At 43.7% G+C, this 20,604-nt stretch overlaps 1 protein-coding gene across 2 annotated transcripts; it reads right to left on the bottom strand.

Annotated features, from left to right (window-relative positions):
- Positions 1 to 1,002: 1,002 nt before the first annotated feature.
- On the bottom strand, positions 1,003 to 18,893 carry acsl3a (acyl-CoA synthetase long chain family member 3a). Of its 2 annotated transcripts, none has more exons than XM_084018697.1 (14): positions 18,391 to 18,893; positions 16,657 to 16,834; positions 12,660 to 12,769; positions 12,411 to 12,549; positions 9,752 to 9,899; positions 8,269 to 8,392; positions 8,092 to 8,163; positions 5,492 to 5,631; positions 5,184 to 5,356; positions 4,089 to 4,163; positions 3,484 to 3,675; positions 3,037 to 3,151; positions 2,444 to 2,601; positions 1,003 to 2,367 (listed from the first exon to the last, which is right to left on the bottom strand). In XM_084018697.1, exons 1-14 carry the CDS (start codon positions 18,763 to 18,765, stop codon positions 2,210 to 2,212), a joined length of 2,157 nt encoding a protein of 718 aa, XP_083874823.1. In that variant the 5' UTR covers positions 18,766 to 18,893; the 3' UTR covers positions 1,003 to 2,209. The 2 variants fall into 2 exon arrangements, with proteins under 2 accessions (XP_083874823.1, XP_083874822.1); XM_084018696.1 differs by having other exon boundaries at positions 9,752 to 9,902; positions 18,391 to 18,891.
- Positions 18,894 to 20,604: the final 1,711 nt, after the last annotated feature.

The raw sequence follows: 20,604 nt of genomic DNA, 5'->3' as shown, positions 1-20,604 counted from the left end.
ATAGAATTAATGGCAGAGAATAAAGTAAAGTGAGTATGTGGAGCAACTCAAAGTTCAGGAGATTAATATCAGTAATATTCAACATGTTATTATCTCTACTTTACTTGAACTTTGAGGTACATTTGCACGTGTCTTCACCGTTGTATTTCTCTTTTTCTTTGCAAAAAAATGAAACCTTTATGTATCTAATGCACTGCAATTGCACTCTAAATTATGCACCCCTGTTTTCGAAAAACAAATCTTTACAAAAAATGTAATTGTTACCAGTATAGAATTCTCAGCTTAAGCCGGGATTTTGGAATCAGTGCAGGTTGAGTAACTTGAACAGCCGCTAATGCTGCAACATCAACACTGTGATGCCTGATGATTCCCTGCAACCCTTTTTTCAAGATTATTACGTGTTTTCTTGTGTCATTCTGGGTGTTTCCTGTTCTTTTAAAAACGTGATCTCCAAACGACTGATTTGATTTGACTGCAGTCCTCCCTTTTCACCAGACACGGGCAACGATGACAACACTGGGAATGTACGTCTGCATACCGTAATAAATGATGAGCATCAATGGTTGAATTGGATTAGGTTCACTATCACTTGCGACTATTATTGAATCAGCGAAGGCTGAGCCTTTGTTTCAGCCGTGCAGACATAAACAAATGACTTGTCTTTTATTCACATAGGCACCAATTTCACACCCAATGAGGCTGATATATTCACTGCTTAGGCCCTACTACCTTCAATTCAAATAATTAGACATGTGATATTAAATGTATTTCTCCAAAACAATAAAATATGCAGCATTTAGACCAAACACGATCTTTATTTACTTCATTTGGGTAGTTTTCCAAAGGCAAATAAATAGTTGGACGCACTTATGTTACAAGGCAGTTGAGCTCCAAAACAGGTTTATATTCATATACACACATATATATATATATATATATATATATATATATATATATTTATATACACATATATAGCCTATATATATATATATATATAATTGAAAGACTCAGTCAGGAATTAGAAAGGCGTTACTCAGAATCACAAGAGAAGGCAACAGGTGTCACATTGTGAGGGATGCTGAGTCATGTTTGTCCTGTGTGAGGACTCGACGGGTCACGACGAGTATGACTGAGGGTCGTACTCTCAGATGACAGGAACATGGGACTGTAAGCCAATGATGACGACGCCCCTGCAGAATAAATGTTGCTGCACCACCTTACGCACAGCGAGGACAGTTTTATTTATGTCCTATCTATAATCAACTGCCTTATTTGGACAGAAATGATACATTTTCATATTGCACTTTGATCAATCAAGTATGACAATGATTACACAGTCATGACATTTGTAATACAAGTGAGTAAATGTGCGTTTTTGCACATGAAAAGGTTTACTCTATCGCTGTAGGAAAATACAATAGACTAAACAAGACTGCATCTTTGTTTCTTTTCTTTTTAAATAAGACTATTAGGTGCAGTCTGTCATTTTCCAAAAAGGACAATGGCCCCTAATGTTGATTAAAGATTAAAAAAAAAAAGACTGTTAGACCAGATGTGACCATGGCATTTTTTACCAGCCTGCTCTCATTTGCCCTCGAATGACTTTGTGCTTTCAGCATCAAGATGTGCTGATGGAGGAGACGTCCCGTGACCACGGGGGTCAACGTCCGACTGTGGGTGAGAGACAAAATAAACCATCGGCAGAACTCCAAACATGTGGACCAAAAAAAGAAAACAAAAAGACTTAACTGTCTCCTGACCTGCAGGAAGAAGGGATGTGAAACCTGTTCGTTAAAAGAAGGAACTAAGGGATCGATTTAGAGACACGCGTAAACCAATCTGACGTCTCATGGGTGGAGCAGACCCGTCTACCCAACACGGCACACAGAGAGAGTTCAACAGACGGCATCAGCCAACACATCCGTTTCATAACTCACATCTGGAACAATAAGGATCCCCACGAGGAAAAAAAGGGGGAAAGGCAGCAGTGGACAGGGTTATGTTGTGGTTCTTTTTACATCCCATCTGTAATTACAAATTCAAGTAAAAAGTGCTTCTTTCTGTTAAGATTCACCGTAGATTCAGGTCGCGGTGGCTCCTACGTTCATGGGGATGGGGACGAGGAAGCAGTGACGAGGTACCGGGAGTGTTCACAGTAAAGTGTTGGCCTGTGTTGGGGGCATGAACAATGCCGCAGTGGACCTCGTCGTCATTTCCCGCCGTACATTCTCTCGATGTCGTCCTGGTAACGCGTTTTCAGCTCCTTGCGTTTGAGCTTGAACGCGTCGGTCACTAATCCCGTCTCGGGAGTCCAGGGTTCCGGGCTCAGGCAGATCTTGCGAGGGATCTCAAAGCGCTCTAGCTGGGCTACGATGGGAGAAGACGAAACGTTAACTGGGAATTCAACTGGGAGAAAGCCCTCTTGTTTGTCCCCTCCTCTCACCTGCTAGAGCAGCCTCCGTGAGGATCCTGAGGACCAGCTCCTCCATGGCCTTACTGTTGCACAGCTCCTCACACGGGCCCCGGATACCGTACTGGTGGGCCAGAGCCAACAAGTGCTTCTGGTTGGGCACCACAAAGCCAATCACGTACGTCTCATCACTGCAGAGCAGGTGGAGAGGAAAATCAAGACAAAAGATGGTGGAGTTATTAAGCAACACTGGTCGTTTTTTGTATTCTGGAAAGTGAATATTTAGCCGGATGTGAACCCACCAATTCCTCACCAAATGAGCTATTTACCCTTAAAAGGAAGTTTACACACTTGAGCAGAGCATGAATTAGTGAAAGTTAAAGGCCCCCCGTGGAGGGTTCTTGTTAACAAACAAAGTTTCTGTTTCCAGTTGATGTTAGTCACCATCATTCTGTGAGATTCAACAAACACGTTGAATGTATTTCCTGCCTCATCAAAACATCTGCAAAACATTTTCTACAATCATATTTAGCCGTTATTCTGCCCTGACTCTTTGGAGCATTACTGCCACCTGTAGCTGAGTGGAAACACACCGGTGGGAATCTCGGTAAGTAACACACACACACCTGTTGGCATAGGCACAGATGTTGTCGACCAGAGGGCAGTTCTTCAACATAGCCTCCACCTTTCCCAGGGAGACGTACTCTCCTGCCTGCAGCTTCACCAAGTCTTTCTTACGATCTAGAAACACAAGCAGAGGCAGCTGCAAGTAATCAAATATATATATATCTACAAGTTTGGTTAATGTTTTTGGGAAATAAAGGGAAGAAGCTGGGGAAAAGACCAAATTCCCACTGAACTGTGTATATCAGTGGCATCTAGATAACAGAGGACATTTGGGGGTTCTGGCTGACTAAAGTAAACAGGACTGTGGAGTCATTCTGGGAAGTGAGGTAGAATCTGATATGTGAAAAGTCTTCATGATGGATGGAAGTTGAGCAGAGGGGTAGCCTGGAAATTTCCAGTAATCTGGTGCACCTCCCTCCGCCATGCCTCCATCCGCCTCTCCTCACCAATTATTTTGAGGCAGCCGTCTTCGTGAAACTCGCCGATATCCCCCGTGCAGAACCACCGCTGGCCGTTTTCATCCACAAAGAAATCCTCTTGGTTTTTCGCCTCGTTCTTGTAGTATCCCATGGTTATGTTGGGTCCACCGACCAGTATCTCTCCTCTTGGATGCGGCGTGTCATTTCCACGGTAACCACCTGAAAGCAGGGTTTGAAATTCAGCAGATTGTGAAAGCAAATGCAATGAAAAAAAAATCTTCAGTTTTCTCAATTCTGCTAGACAATAACTTTACAGAGATAAAAGAAACTATTAAATTGTATTTCTGCTCTGCAAGCCAAGCAGGCAATAAACTGAACTTGATAAGCATGAAGATTTGAAAAAAGCGTAATAAACATGAGTTATGCCTTTGCGTAAAAGAGATGGAAGTTGTACAAGAGTGTAATGAAGGGAAGGATGCTTTCCTTACAAGGCTATGGACCAGCTACAGTGGCCTCTCACCGGAATGATTCATGCTGGATGGATTGTTAAACTGAGGAAAGTGTCAGTGTGTGCACATGCAGTAGAGGACCGATACACGTCCCTGTGAATCCATGTGAATCCGCTCACTCACCCTCCACCCAGTCTTTCAGCTTGATCTCACAGCAAACCAGCGGCCCTCCCACTCTCCCAGTGCTGTAGTCCCACACTAGAACAGACAACACACACGATCAAGAAGCACACTAGCATCAAGGCACAACTTTTGTTGCTACAGCAACCAGACCTCACGTGTTCCCCCGCTGCCAAAAACCCCATCCCAAAGGACTGACCACAAAACAGTGTTTTCCCGACCGCAGTGGAGAGTGACGGGCAGCAAATGCCCCTGTTGGTTTACTCTGCCTGGGAACGGCTGGATGTCTTTCTGTTATTTTTGACGAATGTGTTGGCAATGAACGCTAATAGATAAGCTGCAAAGTTCAAAAGCAAATAGTGGGGCAACCGTCACCGCCAAATGATGTCCCTGTTAGGTAAGGCATGTCTGTGTTTTTGTGAGGAGACATTTGTATTTCTTTTACAAAGCAACATGCGCACGAATAATCACATCCCCTTTTTTTTTTTTTACATTTTCACAACAGACTAAAAATGGTATGCGGCCAACTCGGTTCTCAGCATACGATTTGCTGCTAATGTTGATTTTTCCACACTCTTCCCTTTCAAAACATAACCCACACTCCATACTGTATATCCACCCATTATTCCCTACTCATTCTCGTTATCTTCATCTCCTCCCACTGCTTTTATCTCTGCTTGCAGGTTGTGGAAACTCTGTTTTCCAAGTAACTTCCCATAATTGCTCAATAATGTGATTTTTTCATTTGGGGGCAGATTGCCACTTGAATTTCATCCTACTTAAGAAGCAGTAATTACTGTTTGTATATTGCCTTTAATTGAGTTCACAGCTGTGCCACAGCTAAATGCTAATTTACTTAAAGTGACAATGCTATCATCCTGATGCTAAGCAGCTCATATGCTTAACATGGCCACCATCTCAGTTTAGCGTGTTAGCATGCTAACATTTGCTAATTAGCACTTAAGAGCAACGCTGAGGCTGATGGGAATGTCATTACTTGGTCATTACTTTGTTGGATGATATGTTTTTGAATATTTTTATTCTCATGATTATTTCTTGTTGACCACGTGCTACTTTGTGACTCCCGTTACTGCTTACGCTCGCTAATGGTTCCAGCGCCGCAGGTCTCGGTCAGGCCGTATCCCTGACCCACCGGGCAGCAGAAACACACATTCATGAAGCGTTGCGTTGCGGCGGAAAGCGGCGCTCCACCTGAGAGCAACACTCGCGTCTGACCTCCCAGCAGAGAGCGGACTTTCCTGAACACCAGCCTGCACGGATGGGCAGAGGTCATTGATAAATGGACAGGTTGAGTGGAGAATGGGCAGGTGAGAGAACCTGAGAACGACGTGAACAAAAACGCTTTAGAACTTTTATCAAAATGCTGCAGCAGCTCATCCACGAACCTGTCACAGAGAGGCGTGCTGTGTCCTTTGGCGAGCTGCTCCAGTTTATAGTTGTATGCCAGAATGAAGAGTGTTCGCTGGACACAGTTCATCTCCTCCACTTTGGTCATCACGTTCTTATAGATACGATCCATGATCTCCTGCAGCCAGGAGAGAGAAAGAATAAAATGTGTTATGAGACTAAATGTGAAAGACTGATGCAGAGGAGCAGATAAGTTGAAGAAGGACATGAAGTCCTGTTTCTGTACTTGTACCTGGTTAGAAGATACATGTCTGAGAGATATGAGTTGCAGCACAGTTGCATTGCAGCTCCTAATATGGGGCCCAGCCAGAGTGCTGGGACTTTAAAGTGGTGATTCTGCCTGATAAAACCGAAGTACTGGATCTGAGGCCCAGCGGAGGTAAAAACCAAAAGGCATTTGGAATATCTTTAAATGTATGGCTTGTTTTTGTTTATTAGTTTCATTAGGATGATAGAAGTTGTTGTTGTTTTTTCACTAAATGCCAAATTTGCCTAAAAATAAAATCGCAAAATGTTAAAGGGCTAGAGTTCACAAAAGAACAGAACTTGTACGGAACAGAACATCTCTCTCTTAATATATACCAAGTCCAGAGGAACACATGAGTATAATGGGGAAGGCACATGCTCCTAAAAAGGTTGCATAACAAAAAGTCTCCCCAATGGATCACTCACAAAGTGACCTACAAAACCGAGGGAATCTGAGAGTTTTTACATTCCTGCCACGGCCACAGATTGCATTTTTACATATTTTTTTTTTACGTCAGAACATTTTTTGTATTAATTGCTATCGGAATGTAATGAGGAAATCAAGTAGTATGTAAGTGCTGTGGAGAGAAATGAAACCCACAGATCAAGAACACATCATCATCCAAATCAATGTCTTCAAAAGCTGAACTGAAAAGGGCATAAAACCAATAAAAGAACAGCTGGTCCTGTGTGTACATGTGTGTGTGTGTGTGTGTGTGTGTGTGTGTGTGTGTGTGTGTGTGTGTGTGTGTGTGTGTGTGTGTGTGTGTGTGTGTGTGTGTGTGTGTTTGAGTGAAAGCTAAAGCAGTGAGAGAGGAAGTCGACACAGGATTCACGCAGCAGCTCGTTGTCATATCACAGCAAACAATTTGTACGTGCGTGTGAGTACGTGTGTTGGTGTGTGTGAGTGATTGAGTGTGTGTGTGTGTGAGTGTGTGTGTGTGTGTGTCGTGGGGATAACCACATGGGGCTTTCTCACGTTCTGTTTACAGCTGTGAATGGTTCCAGACACTGAGGCCCTCTGCCCTTTACACTACGACCACTGGGAGATGGGGTGGGGGGGGGGCTCATGTGAGAGAGGGGGAAAGAATACAGTGGCAAGACGCATTGTCTCTCCAACTAGCCAGTGTACAGACTAGCCAAGAAAGAGCAAAGGAATTATAATGTGCTATCATCAGAGGGGGTAGTCATCTCTGATGTCTTCACGGCTGTGGTCAAAGTTCAGCCATAAAAACGTCACATAACTCAACTTTGGGATTTTGGCAGATGACTCTACAATCATCGGTAGGATGCCAAAACGACGATGAGACTTCATATCGAGAGGAAATCAACAATCTTGCAGAGGTGGTGCTCAGAGAACAAGCTACCAGCTGGAAATGAGCTGAAAAACAAATAATGTTCTATGTATGTAAAGAGGTCATCCTTGGTGACAAACACAGATTAATTTGATGCATTATCAATATGAAATATTAATTATAGCAGCATAATCCTCCAATTTTTGATTGCAATGATCCATCAACCATATGGATGGCAGTGTGGATACCCGAGATGAGATTCTCGGTAACACCCCAACACACTTTGTCTTTCCGGCTCGCACTACAAGCCCGACGTTTATATTTGCCCAAACTGGTCACCATCCATCCATTGTCTACCGCTTATCCTGTATTCAGGGTCGCGGGGGCGCTGGAGCCGATCCCAGCTGTCATTGGGTGAAGGCAGGGTACATCCTGGACAGGACGCCAGTCTATCACAGGGCCGACATGTAGAGACAGACAACCATTCATACTCACATTCACACCTACGAGTCATCAATCAACCTATCCCCATCCTGCATGTCTTTGTGGGAGGAAGACGGAGAACCCAGAGAGAACCCACGCTCACACGGGGAGAACATGCAAACTCCACACAGAAGGAACCCGGGGCCGACCCGGGAATCGAACCCGGGACAGTGCTACCCACTACACCACCGTGCAGCCCCAAACTGGTCACTCCTTCTAAAATTAACAAAGACAAAATAAATAAAGCCACGCAGCCAAATCCCATCCTGGAGTCATCACTGCTGAAATGGATTAATTTTGTATTGTAGCCCCCCTGGACATCTAATATTGTTCAGTGAAGAGCATACATTAGCCAGCAGTAGGTGCCAGAGAGTATTTACGTCTGAGTCAGTCCAGAAACAGGTCCGGCAGGTCCAGGCCTGCTGGACTTTGTCGCTGCTGCTCCACAGCTGGACTATGAACAAAGCCTGAGTGGAATCTGACCTGCTGCCAAACGACATTGCATGAGAAACATACAGAGATAGCGTAAAGGTTAAGGTACGGCCTTGACGTACCGGGACAGCTGCCATCAGAGTGGGCTGCAGGACGCTGGTGTCTCCTTTGCTTCCTTTCTTTATCTTGGTCGACTTTGGGAAAGAGAAACACCATGACGTTTGCACATCATCACACAAATCGAGACGTGAAAGCTATGATGAAGTGCAAAAACAGTCCAGTTTCCAGCCGTAGGTTACCTGGTCAGCCAGAGTCTGAGGTGACGAATAGCCGATCCTGCAGCCGTGGGAAACACACACGAGCTCCGCGCTGAGCTCCAGCACGTGAGCGAGCGGCAGGTAGCCGATGTAGGTGTCCTCCTCGCTGTGGACACACATGCACTCTTTGAGCTGTTCAGAAAGTTATCACCGCTACCTTATTCAAGCATTAGGTCTAGTTAAGTATAATACAATCTGCTGTATTTGATATTTGATCATGGGATAATAATCCTAAAAAGATATGCCGTGCATCAGAGAGATTATCTGTACAAAATAGAGGCCATCTATTCCTTTGCTTCTACTGGTCACATTTATCTCTACGCAAGAATTTCCTTATCCTCCAATTTTTTTTGTTTTTCCAAAAAACTACACAATAATTATACAGGGAGTGCCTTTAGTGACAGTGTGGGCTCCATGGTAGCTCTGACAGCTTGAAGGAGTAGCAGCGGGGGCGTTTAGCAAAGGGTCAATTCACAGAGTACATGGGGAGGGGGTTTACACAGTAATTAAACTTAATACACTAAGGAAAGCCATCATTTTCATAGTCTGATTGAGATTGTAACATCCATAACCCCTCTAACCTTCTCAATGTAACTCCCACCCTTCCAGCGTTTCCCGCCACTCATACTTAATAAACTCCCTTCTGCATTTCCTCCCACCCCCGTCTTGTTCCCCAGAGAGAAGGGTCCTTTTCTTTTGTGTTGTATGATCATACGAGCTGGCTCATACTTGCTCAGTTGTCATGGAAGCCCCAACCCAGGAGTTGGCCCAGAAAAGAGCATTTGGCAGATTTCCTTAAAACGCAGTATCACTCAACCTTATAGCCGACAGAGTCTTTGACAGCAGAGATTAGTGAGAGGAGGAAGTTTATATCCTCACTGCGCTGATGTAGTGCAATTTAAACTGCATTCTCAGGCAAAATGGATTACGGTGTAAAATGTACAGCGCTCTGCTCACTTTGGGTAAAAAGTGGGAGAAATAAAAAGGCAGTGTTGTATAATTCTCCTCGCAGCAATAGTAATATAAAAGTACAAAGATTTATTTTCCCCCTGGAAATATCTCTTCCTTCAAAGCAGCCCACATTGCACCAGGCAAATGGCAGGAATCGATCGAGGTTAAATGAATAGTTCAACATTTGGAGACACCTACCTTCTCTCTCATGAGACTACTGAGAGTAGGCGGGTAGTCTACTGATGCCATTCTCATGCCTGTATGTTTAATATGTAGCTACTTTCATCAGCTGCTTAGCTTAGCATCATACATTGGAAACAGGGGGAAACAGCTAGCCTGACTTTGCACAAAGGTTACAAAAATCTACCCTCTTTTTTTATTTAACAAAATAAATCTGACCAAACAAAATGTGCTGTGTCTTGTTATACCAACATGTCTCTCACTCATATATCACATCTCCAAGGGTGTAACATACAGATTTATATCCAGGTATATAGGAGTTTGTGTTTCCTACCACAGGTTGGGTATGCGCTCGGCCATGCCTGTGATGCCGGCGATGATGTTGCTATGGGAGATCATGACGCCCTTTGGTATGCCCGTGGATCCGCTGGTGTACATGATGACTGCTATGTCTGATGGCAGCGGCTGCTTACGCTCACGTGCTGCTGGAATACACACAAACACACACATGTGAGTAGAAGCATCAAAAGTGCATTATGGTAATGGCTGGTGACATAGAGACTTACAGACAGACAGGAGAAACAGCATTAATAAAACAAAATGCAGTGGATGTCGAAGGCCAAGGAAATATTTAGTTCCTGTAATCCAATAGAGGCTGTGTTCAAAGTTCAAACACATGGATGGAAAATAGTCAGCTGTGATATTAAACAACCAGGCCCCTCTTGGCACACTAAAGAGTTTATGTCTGACTGAGCTCGCCAAAAACACCCTCTCCCTTCCATCTTCCCCTCACTCTCTTGCACTTTTGTGGTCTTTTTTTCCTCTACTCTTTCATCCATTACTCCTCTTCCTCTGGCACTCTCTTGATCTCCTTGGTCATTCCTTTGATCTCGTACCTCTTTTTTTTTTGTACATTTGGATGTTAATCCACACTCTGGCTGTCAGCTGAGGGAGTGTGTTTAATTTGAACTTCCCATTCATCTTGTTGATCTAAACCTATTTTTGCATGTATACGCCATCTTTGATATCGCATGCACGCATGCGCTTAAGCACTCTGATAATTAATCTACTCTAATACTAGGGGGATTCTTCAGTTTGTATACACTGTATAAAAATGTGTGGGCTGTGCTTGAAACATAGCTCGTTCTGTGTGTCATCAGAAGGCTCAGGTGGTTGTAGCTGTTCCAAAATAGAGAAAGAAATCCTGCCATGAGAAAGAGGGGCGAGGTGCAATAAATCGTTGAATAACGTTACACATTTTTGGACAATCCAAAAGCAATTTATAATGTTGCACAGTGTGATAGTTGGTGTAGATGTCACATTGTTGGTTTCAGAAAGGTACAGCCCCCCTATATTTGATGTCGGAAAGGCCGATAAACAGAACATGTCTGCAGACACATCTGGAGGCAGCCTTTCGGCGATTACAGGTAAGTCTCACCCAGTGCGGGCGCCATTTTTGATATAAAAGGATCGGTCCGGTTCCGCTGACTCCCCGAGTCTGAAGTGAGGTCACAACACCGATCTGTAATAGGCCTGAAGCCTCAGTGGGTGCCGCCCCCTATAGCAATTCTGTGTCTGATTTGTTGTCATTATTAATGAAATTGTTGTATTTGATGCAAAAAAAAAAGCAAACAAGGTTCCTTATTTATCACAGAGATGCAACGTAAAACATGATATCAACAAAAACATGATATCGGCATTATAGATCGGCCATCGGCCGCCCTGCTCTCTAAATATCGACATTGGCGTCGGCCATTGAAAACCCCATATCGGTCGACCACTACCTATGAGTGGGAGATATTTATAAACAAGACATCTAATCAAGAACAGGAAGTTCTCTGCCAAATGTTTCTTGAAATAAGGAAAGATATAGCTGGGAGACTTAAAAAGGCAGTCGCGTGTCGGGATGACAGGACACAGTAATGACCTCTCGGCCTCTTGTCTCAATAAATAAGTAAAGATCAAATCGTTTAAAGATGTAAAAAAAACAGTTGGTGGTGTGCTCGCCTCCAGCAGTGTACTTTTCATTCCTCTATGTTCAGCATTGTGTGGAACAAAACACCCGAGCACTGCAGGCCTAAAAAAAAAACAGAGGATGAAGGGAGGCACGAAGGAGAGGAAGGGAGAGTAGATCTCATTGCATTCACAAGGGGAGGGCCTCTCGTCTTCCTCTTTGCTCTTCCTCGGACGGCAGGCATGTAGGAGTGTGTTCTCTGAGAGTTGATGTCATGTGAAGTTAACAGCGCTGTGTGTAAACATGACCCTCCCCTGTATCCCAGTGCTGCATCCTCCCTTCCCAAACCAACTTCCTTCCCTCTTTATCTGCACATGACACTACCAGCTTCTCTTGTTTTGGGTCACTCAGTTCAGGCGGTCAAATTAAAAGGCGAAGAGGGGGCGAAGACCTTTCCTCATCCATCCAATCCACTCATTGAATGAGCATCAGATCGACCTTAATCTGATACAGATGTGAGCACTTCCTCATTCACATGACCTAACGGGGACTCGTACTAATCCGCCCCCAGGAAAAAAAAACCACCACGACCATCCCATTTAGCGTGGGACTATCTGGTACTGATCTTTAAACTAAACGTTATGGCTGGTTAACATAGGGCTGTCTTTAAGTACACAAAATGGTGTCCCACATGGGTCCACATTGGGTCCTATTTTATTTAAAATTTATATTAACAATCTGTGTTGTTATTAATTAAAAAAAAAAAAAATTTATGCAAACAACAGCATCATGTATAGTTCTGCCTCATCTGTCTATTATAGAATAAACCCTGCTTTTGGTCGTTCAAATAAATATGGAGACTTCTATTAGCAATTGATTACAGTCAACGGCAATGTAGGTTTGGATCAGTAAGGCTGATAATGATATTTTTGATTTAGTGCAAAGGAAGGCGCTCTTTTGCTCGGGTTTGTTGAAAGCTTGGTATTCAAATATTTAAAACATGAGAAAGTGCTTTGATATTCCATCATATGAAGCATACCGTTCTCAGCCTTGGATCCCAGCTTCTGGACAGCAGCCATGTTGTGGATGCTGATTCCACGTGGATAGCCGGGCCATGACGTCGGTTTGTCGTCCACTACAATGATGTGTTGCAGCCTCGGAACTTCATACAGGATAGCCTTAAGTACACACATATGACAAGCATCCACGTGGTCTGTTACATTTCCTACGTTTTCATCGGTTGAAACAGATTTCCGGCGTGCGTTTGTGTGCTGGTGTGTATTCTAACCTTGAGTCTGGTCTCCAGGAGCTCTCTGCTGGTGATGATGTGGCTGACCTGAGTCTCATTCAGCCCATGAGCGATGGCGGGACCTCCCAGTGTGGAGTAAATCGTGACCACTGCAACACACACCAGTCATGTGACAGTTTCAAACATAATGTACAACCCTTGATTTTAATAGCCACCAAACAGAAAAAGTAAAAAAAAACAATGCAGTCCATAGATTGACTGACTGAAGAATACATTGCAATAACCCTGAAATAATTACTCTCCGATGCCTTTGCCAACTCCAAAATGTCCAGTTTTATTGAGAATACTGTTCTAGCTGGTTGTCTGTATTATATTGGACTGCACTATAACACTACGCACTACAACTAGCCCATAGGGACAAGTCTGTGTGAGCGCAGCTATCACAAGATGGACGTGCACTCTGTTTATACTGCTCAGCCCTTCTGTTTGGCTCCTCCCGCATTTATGACATCATCGGGCACCTCAAGGGGCCCCAGCACAGCGTCTGAGCCAGTGGGACACAAGCTGTGACTGCCTGACAAGCACTCCTTTGAGGATATCAAACAGTATTGGTATGTGAGGGCGTGTGTGTTATGACTAAGTGCATGTGTCTGATGGAGTGTCGTCACGTACATCTTCATCAGCGTCCACTTAGGAAAACATCAGCAGTTGGAGCTATTAAGAGTTGAGGAGAGTCTGGAGCCAGATATTGATCGTCTTTCACATGTCATAGTTTGATTACATCACCGTGTGTTTCTTTGGGGTGTCCTTAACTCAATTATTTCTTGTCCAAATGTTCTGGAGCTGGCTTTGTGTATGTAGGTCATGTAGTCATGTTGAAACAGGAAAGGGTCTCCCCAAACTGTTGCCTCAAAGTTGGAAGCTTGTCTAAAATATCACTGCATGCTGTAGAATTAAGATTTCCTTCAATTAGACCTCAGGGGTTGAGCCCAAAACCCCTGAGGAGTGAGAAAAAATGTTTGCAGGACACACCGAACTTCACCTCGGTGATGAATGCCCCCTCTCGGATATCTCCTATCATCGCACAGAGGAGTTCGGTCTATGCAAATGACTCCCTTCGTTACGTAACGACGGGAGCTGCATCTGAACAGCCTGTAGGAGCGCCGTTGTACCAGCTGCAGAGTCACAGCTCAGGGAGGACCAGTTAGGTGTAGAGACCAGAGAAAACATGTTTTTCATAATATGGGGCCTTTAAATAAAAAAAAAACAAAAAAAACATTCCTTCTCATGGAAAAATCCACTATGAATATTGTTTCAAATTTCAAACGTTTAAACTGCTGGATATAAGATGTCAAAATAAGATACAAACTAGTTTTGATGTCATGCTTAAACTAAGATTCAAGGTAAGCTCACATACATTTCAGCAGATGGATGTGAAAACAGACTTCTTGTGTGACAGTGAGGCGCAAAAAAATGATAATCAAAACCCATTTTTGAGTGGACAGAGACAGCTTTTGCTGCGTGAATGAGTGCAATAATATTGACGGATCAGAGCGCACCAGCAGCAAACTGCTTCAAGCGAACGGAGGGACAAAGTGAAAGGTGACAGCACAGACAGAGGTCTAGCGAGGTCCGTGACTCCTCTTCCCTACACTGACACAGACACATGGGTTTATGGGACAGGATCTTAAGTGACATCATGCTTTTGCGTCAGGGAGCTCCAACACTTCCTGCTCTGCAACTGTGTGTGTGTGTGTGTGTGTGTGTGTGTGTGGATGAGGGCCATGACACCTCCAGCCGTGAGATCTAAACACTAGATTGGGCTCCAGCACTGCAGGTCATTTTAACACAGAAGACTTGACGAACATTCAGGCTCCACTCGGCAGCGACCCGATGATGAACTTGTGAATAACTTGCGTAACAAACGAGGATCGTTAAAAAGACTGGAGTTGTGATTATGCAACGGCAGCATTATGTCGAGAATTACTGCTGCACGTAACAGTTTGATGATTTAACTCACATATTATATGAGAAGTGCGTAGAACTCACCAATGATGAGCATGTTTGCCTTTTGACAAAGAGCCAATAAACAGTAAATATACAATGTACACACACACACACACACACACACACACACACACACACCACTCAGTGTTTGAGTTCACTGGGGGCCTTTGGCTGACTCCTTGATGCCTCTGTCAACATCAGATGCTCACGTAGACTCTCTCACCCCTCTTCTGACGCCATCTCCCCTCTCCCTCTCCTTCCTCCCCCTTCTGTCCTTTCTCTCCATCCCTCTTTCCAACCATTAACTCCTCTCCGCCTCCCCCCACGCTGCGTGTTGTCCCCCGCCCCGGGCCCTTCCACTGTCCGAATGTTTGCAAGAGAGAACGATGCTTTTTAAAGATGCTTTATCACCACGTATTCGCAGCGCATTATACGAGCATGTCGGTTTAATGGAGCATAAACTCGAGCGGGCGGAGGAAATGAAGGGTCCTTCAAGGACAATTGAAAAGATTTAATGAGCTTAAAGTGCAGCTGTGGATGCTCATAGTAAATAAAGCACTTTTTTTTTAGTACAGGCCATATTAAACAGTACATTTCCTGAGGGCAGAAAGCGGCTGCTGTACTGCTCTTGTGAGGCTCATATGAACATCACAGACATGTGCAGCCACCAGCCCGCTGCTCTGCTCGTTTTCTGGAACACAGTGGCAATAAAAACAAGGAAACATGATGGTGGTTATGAGAGGTGAGGAGGGGGTCTGATTAATTTGTAAACATTCTTTTATTTCAGGGTCCCAAATGCTCGACTCATAATGAGCATGGCAAGATTAGGACGGATTTGAAACAGTGGATGGTGTTTTAATCCATTTTCAACCATGTCAGTGTCAATTATTTACACCATAATTTAGTTTATAAATAACATAAAACATTTCATTCTTGAGCAATTCCTGTTTTTTCTTATGTCACAATTTGTATTATGTCCTCTCTGCCTTGTTAAATGATTCATCTGGACCTTTTCATCTGACGAAACAAAGAACGGTCTGGGGTTGGCAGGTACATTTTACACTTCTGTTCAGTTTGTTACATGAAAAAAAACTGGTTCAAAGCACCATTTTGGTTTTGTTAACAAAACAAAACCAAAAAAGCAGTGGAGGAAGTGGGACGCTTACGTAACAGCATAGCGGAAGGGACAAATTGACCTTCTCCTGTCTCAGCTGGGCCGCTGCATGTTACAAGTTGTCCATCGCGCGCGCACACACACACACACACACACACACACACTGAACTGGCTATAAATCAGCTATAATTCAGACATGGACGAAACAGAAGAGAACAGTGAACATAATCACCTTTAAAGAGGCAGTAGAGCCAAAACTGAAAGTACACGACTGTGTAAAGTACAGGTTTACTTCCTTACTCTTGCATTTACTGACCATTAAAAACACTACATTTGCCTCTAGTCTGTTGTATTGTATTGTATTATTTCAGAAACTCATTTTAACTCATTTACACGCAGGAATTCCATGTGAAAGTCCTATTTCATAAAAATTGAACTGCAACTATTCGTTGATGAATCGATTGGTCGAATGACAGATTATACTGCAACTATTTTGACAATCGAAAGTCATTTTCCAAGCAAGAAATAGTTAAAAAAGTATTAAACAGGAGCCAAACATACAAACAAATCTTATTTTTCATGAGTTGGTCATTTAGTGGGCTTCCTCTTGTCATTCATTTGATCAATTATGTAAATGTTTCTTTTCCCCCTCCTCTTGTTAATGTTTGTATGAGCCTGTGGCTTCCCGGCCTTTCCTGACGCATCTTATTTTTTCCTTCTTCTTCTTCTTTATTATCTGGATATAATGCAGTCTTAAGTGTATGCAAATAAAAAAACTAAATATGAACTGCATCAAAGAATGTAACAAACCAGCGGGGATGTGACAGACATATGCAGTATGTAAGAGAACGATGCTTCTAACTGGTTTGGAATAAAGAACACTTGTGTTGTGAATGTTATGGCCTTTCCACTTACACGGGAAGTTGTGCATGAAGCATGCCTGGGCAGCAATGATCCACTCGGCGCGCGTCTCACAGAAGATGGCGACGTTGTTTTTCGGCCGCTGACCCAGCGATGCCAAACCGCTGCCCAGTTGGGTCGCTGCTGTGAGGACTTCCTCATAGGAGAGCCAACGGTAGTCACCCAGAACCACCTGCAGGGGGAGCGATGGGAGTGGGAGAAGACGTACATTCACATTAATTGTGAGGAAAAGGGAGAGTAAAAAGGAACAGCAGATTCCAAATCATTCAAATTTAACATTAAAGAATCCCTTCTTTTACTGTGTCTTGGTGGGTACATTTTAAACACGTGGAGTTCTATCTAAGAGTCACGTGTATTGTACTGTTTCTTAACAAAAAGTCACATGAAACGGAACTACTTCCTCTTCTAATGTCAGATAAACATGCGAGCCTCTGGATCTCCTCTCCAACACTGACACACTGATGACAGTAAGAGGCCGTGAACCTTCCCGCATGCATCAGCGAGGTTATACTGGCTCCTAATGGGTGACACGCGGTGGTGCACAGAAAAGCACACTGTAATGATGACTGTACGGCACTGTTTCCCACCGGGTGGGAACAATAGGGCTGGAACAGCTAAGACACATTTTATCGCAGCATTAAACGTTTCAACAGGGGTTTAAATGGATTAGGATCAAGCTGTTTGGATTAGTGGATAATTCACAGGAACTGTAATGTAAATCCAAAACGAACAGATAACACTGTTTGAAAGTGTTCTGCTGGGTAAAGTTTATATTTGATCCTGAAACAACTTTGTTTTATATAAATGAGTATGTTTTCTTACAGTAAATAGATGGCATGGTAGCAAAACATCCTTTTGGAACACATTCTGGATCTTAATCCTGAAGAAATACCAATCTCTCTATCCTGTTTCCTTTTTTTAATTCCACATTTGTACTTTGTACTCTCAATTCAAACGGTGAAAATGCTGCAACAGGTTCTTCTAGACAGCAGGTGGAGGAAACAGCAGAACATTTGGGCTGAAATATTGCAATTTCTGAGAAGAGTTATCCAACAGCTGGTCTGCACAGCTGACAAAAGCTGTGTCCTTGACACACTTCCTCTTTCTCTCTCAGTTTCTTCCCACTTATTTTCTTTCTTCCTTTTTCTATCCTAGAGTATAGATCTGTTAAAAGATTTGTCTGGTATCTGATTTTTATCATCAAACGAAGAAAACCTGATACGTTTTATTCCTCAATATGTCTTTATCCTTGTTTAACAAATCAAAACTATATATTTCAATGGGCTTGTGTAATTGTATGATTCTAATAATCATTCTAATATTGTTCATTCGAGTGAGCATAAGCACAAGTGAATGGAAAATAAAAACATTTAATTTTTTAATAGTAATAATCATTATTGAATTAAAGCATGTTTTAATTTGTTGGCATGTTGGCAGTAGCCATGTTTTCATACTGACAATGTATCATTATTTACTTTTATTCTGGGGTATTTTATACAGGACATACTTTTATGCTAATTATTCAATTTCTTGAGTTACAAGGAGTTCAATAAAACTCTCATATCTGTTAACTAAATATGACGTTGCCTGTTTCCAGTCTTTATGAATATGGTATCTTTTCATTTATGTAATTAATTAGTCATGTAGAAACATTCCTCCAAAGCACCATTAACATTTTTCCTCCCTTGCTGCTCCTTCTACAACCACACCATCTTCATCACTCTTTACCTTCTTGAACACCTTCCCGTTGCCCTGGCGCTCGTCCTCCTCACTGATCACCTCCCTCGTCCCCAGACAGTCTCTGTGCGGAAACCTCGTGGCTGCGTACTCGAACATCTTATCCAAGGTGTCCACCCCCGGATGCAGCGACGTCACCAGCCTCTTGGTGGCGCTCACCGCTCGGTAGGGTCCCTCTGGACTTCCCGGCACCGAGCGGGCCTTGGCCCTCTTGGCTCGCTCCTCCTCGGAGCCGAAGCGGTCCCCGTCGGATCTGGAGACCCAGCTGAGGATGTAGGAGGGCAGGAAGGTGACGCAGGTGTAGATCCACACCATGAGGTGGAAGAGGAGCAGCAGCATGGGGTTCAGGTCCTCCTTCAGCTTCATCTCGGTGAAGCTGCGAAGAAGACGGAGAGCAGCGAGAAACGGCTCCTACTTCCACTGCTGCAGTAAAACCCTCTTTTCTTCAGTCTGCTTCACGTCCTCCTTGCTTTCTTCCTGAGAGCTTGACTTGATAAAATACCCTCTGGAAAATAAATGACATTAACCTGACATTAGAGAAACAACTGACATTCCTTTGTATTGTTCAACTAAGTTTCGAAATCAGAGTCTGCCTGCACTCATGATCCCTTGCAACACACTTTCCTCTCAGACAGAAACCAAAAACGAAACAATAACTCACATGTGCTCTAGCAGAAGGGATGGTTAGTGGCAAAAAAAGAAGACCAGCTCTGTGTTTCAAGTTCCTTCAGCCATCTATCCGCCACACTCACCAAGAACGGAGCACGAATGCAGCACAAGCAACTGTTGCCTTCCAGCACGGTTGGTATCAGAGAGAGAAAGACGAGGGAAGACAAGCAGCGGGGAAAGCAAAGAAGCAACAAACACAAAAAGAGGGGCAACAAGACGTGGCGTAAACGTGTGAAGAGGTTTCTGAAAGAGCAGATGTGCTAGCAATTAGTGGAGCTGTTACCACTTTACCAATTAAACTCCATGACGTAACGTGGAAGAAAGGGTAAACTGCCACACATCTCCTGTTTGTTTTCTAAAATCCATCTCATCTCCTGGTTTTCATCGTTGCCACGCTGTATGTTCGGGTGCACACTCCATAGGAACTACAAAGGGTGGTGATGTTCGGGAGCTGTCCAGAGTTCTGAACAGAGATCAGCGTTAAGGTTGTGTCATCACTGTAAGCACTACTTCATATAAGAACAAGAAGACGACGAAGATGACATTGTATAGTGATTTTAAAGGTGCTCAATTGGCACTTTACATGGCAATAAAGGTTGTAACCGAAAAAAGTTAAAGCAATAACAGTATAACAATAAACACAGCTACAACAATAAAAAAAGGAGGGGCGACGACTAATGGATTGCCAATAAAAGCAGCTGCAGGTTTGAAAGAGGAGGCGTGGGGGAGAATGTCAGAGCTCCAGGAGGAGGGGGCGGACATGGAGAAGGCCCTCTGAGGTTGTAAGTGGGAGTTTGACAGCGCAGGAAGTCAGTGAGGTAGCATGGAGTGAGGTTAGGTGATGAGGAGGATGTTGAACTGGATCCTTGGCTGAGCGGCTGGATGCCACCGGAGGTTTCGAAGCACTAAGGATGATGTGATCTGACTGTGCCGTCGAGGGTGCTGCTGTCGTGAGGTGATGAAGGAGAGGGAGGGGCAATGTTTTTAAGATGAACCAAAGGCAGAATACTGACACTAGTCTATTACATTGTTATGTAAACATATTGGAGTCTAAATGGTTTCAAAAGTGCAGTTTGAGGCCACCGGTGGGAGAAATATTGCAAATTTGAATTTCCACTCCAAGTCCAAAACTGCAAATCGCGCAGCTAAAAAAGCATGGCCCCGTGTCACAATAGCGTGAGAAGGAACGCACACGGACACTTTGAAGGCAGGTCTGTTCTAGCAGCAGTAATTCATTATTCATATGAGGGAGAGGCTCATCTTGCTCCCCTCACAAGATACACTCATCCCTCAAGTGTCCCTCTGAGACTCATAAATAAATCAAGGGATTTTACCAGCGGGGCTCTCCCAGACGACCATCTGTTCCCTGTGGGATGTGGACTCTCCAGCTCTGTTGTTCTGCTGGGTGTCTGGTTTCCCAGCCTGGATGCCTCACATCGTCACACGTCGCTACATCTTAACAAAACTGTGCCCTGGTAGGAGAGATCCAGCGCCCTGTCGTCTTTCCTTGTTGGTCTCACTGTCTCTATATTTCTA

This window comes from Eutrigla gurnardus, assembly GCF_963514095.1.
Source record: "Eutrigla gurnardus genome assembly, chromosome: 10".
Taxonomy (NCBI): domain Eukaryota; kingdom Metazoa; phylum Chordata; class Actinopteri; order Perciformes; family Triglidae; genus Eutrigla; species Eutrigla gurnardus.
The sequence above is the reverse complement of the archived record's forward strand: the minus strand, read 5'-3'. Positions and strand labels throughout refer to the sequence as shown.

Coding starts and splice junctions, on each gene's coding strand:
- acsl3a (XM_084018696.1), bottom strand. CDS start 18,765: ATGAAGCTGAAGGAGGACCTGAACCCCATGCTGCTGCTCCTCTTCCAC. Junction 16,835..18,390: donor ACGGGAAGGTGTTCAAGAAG/GTAAAGAGTGAT, acceptor CTCCCCCTGCAG/GTGGTTCTGGGTGACTACCG. Junction 12,550..12,659: donor TCCTGGAGACCAGACTCAAG/GTTAGAATACAC, acceptor TGTGTACTTAAG/GCTATCCTGTATGAAGTTCC.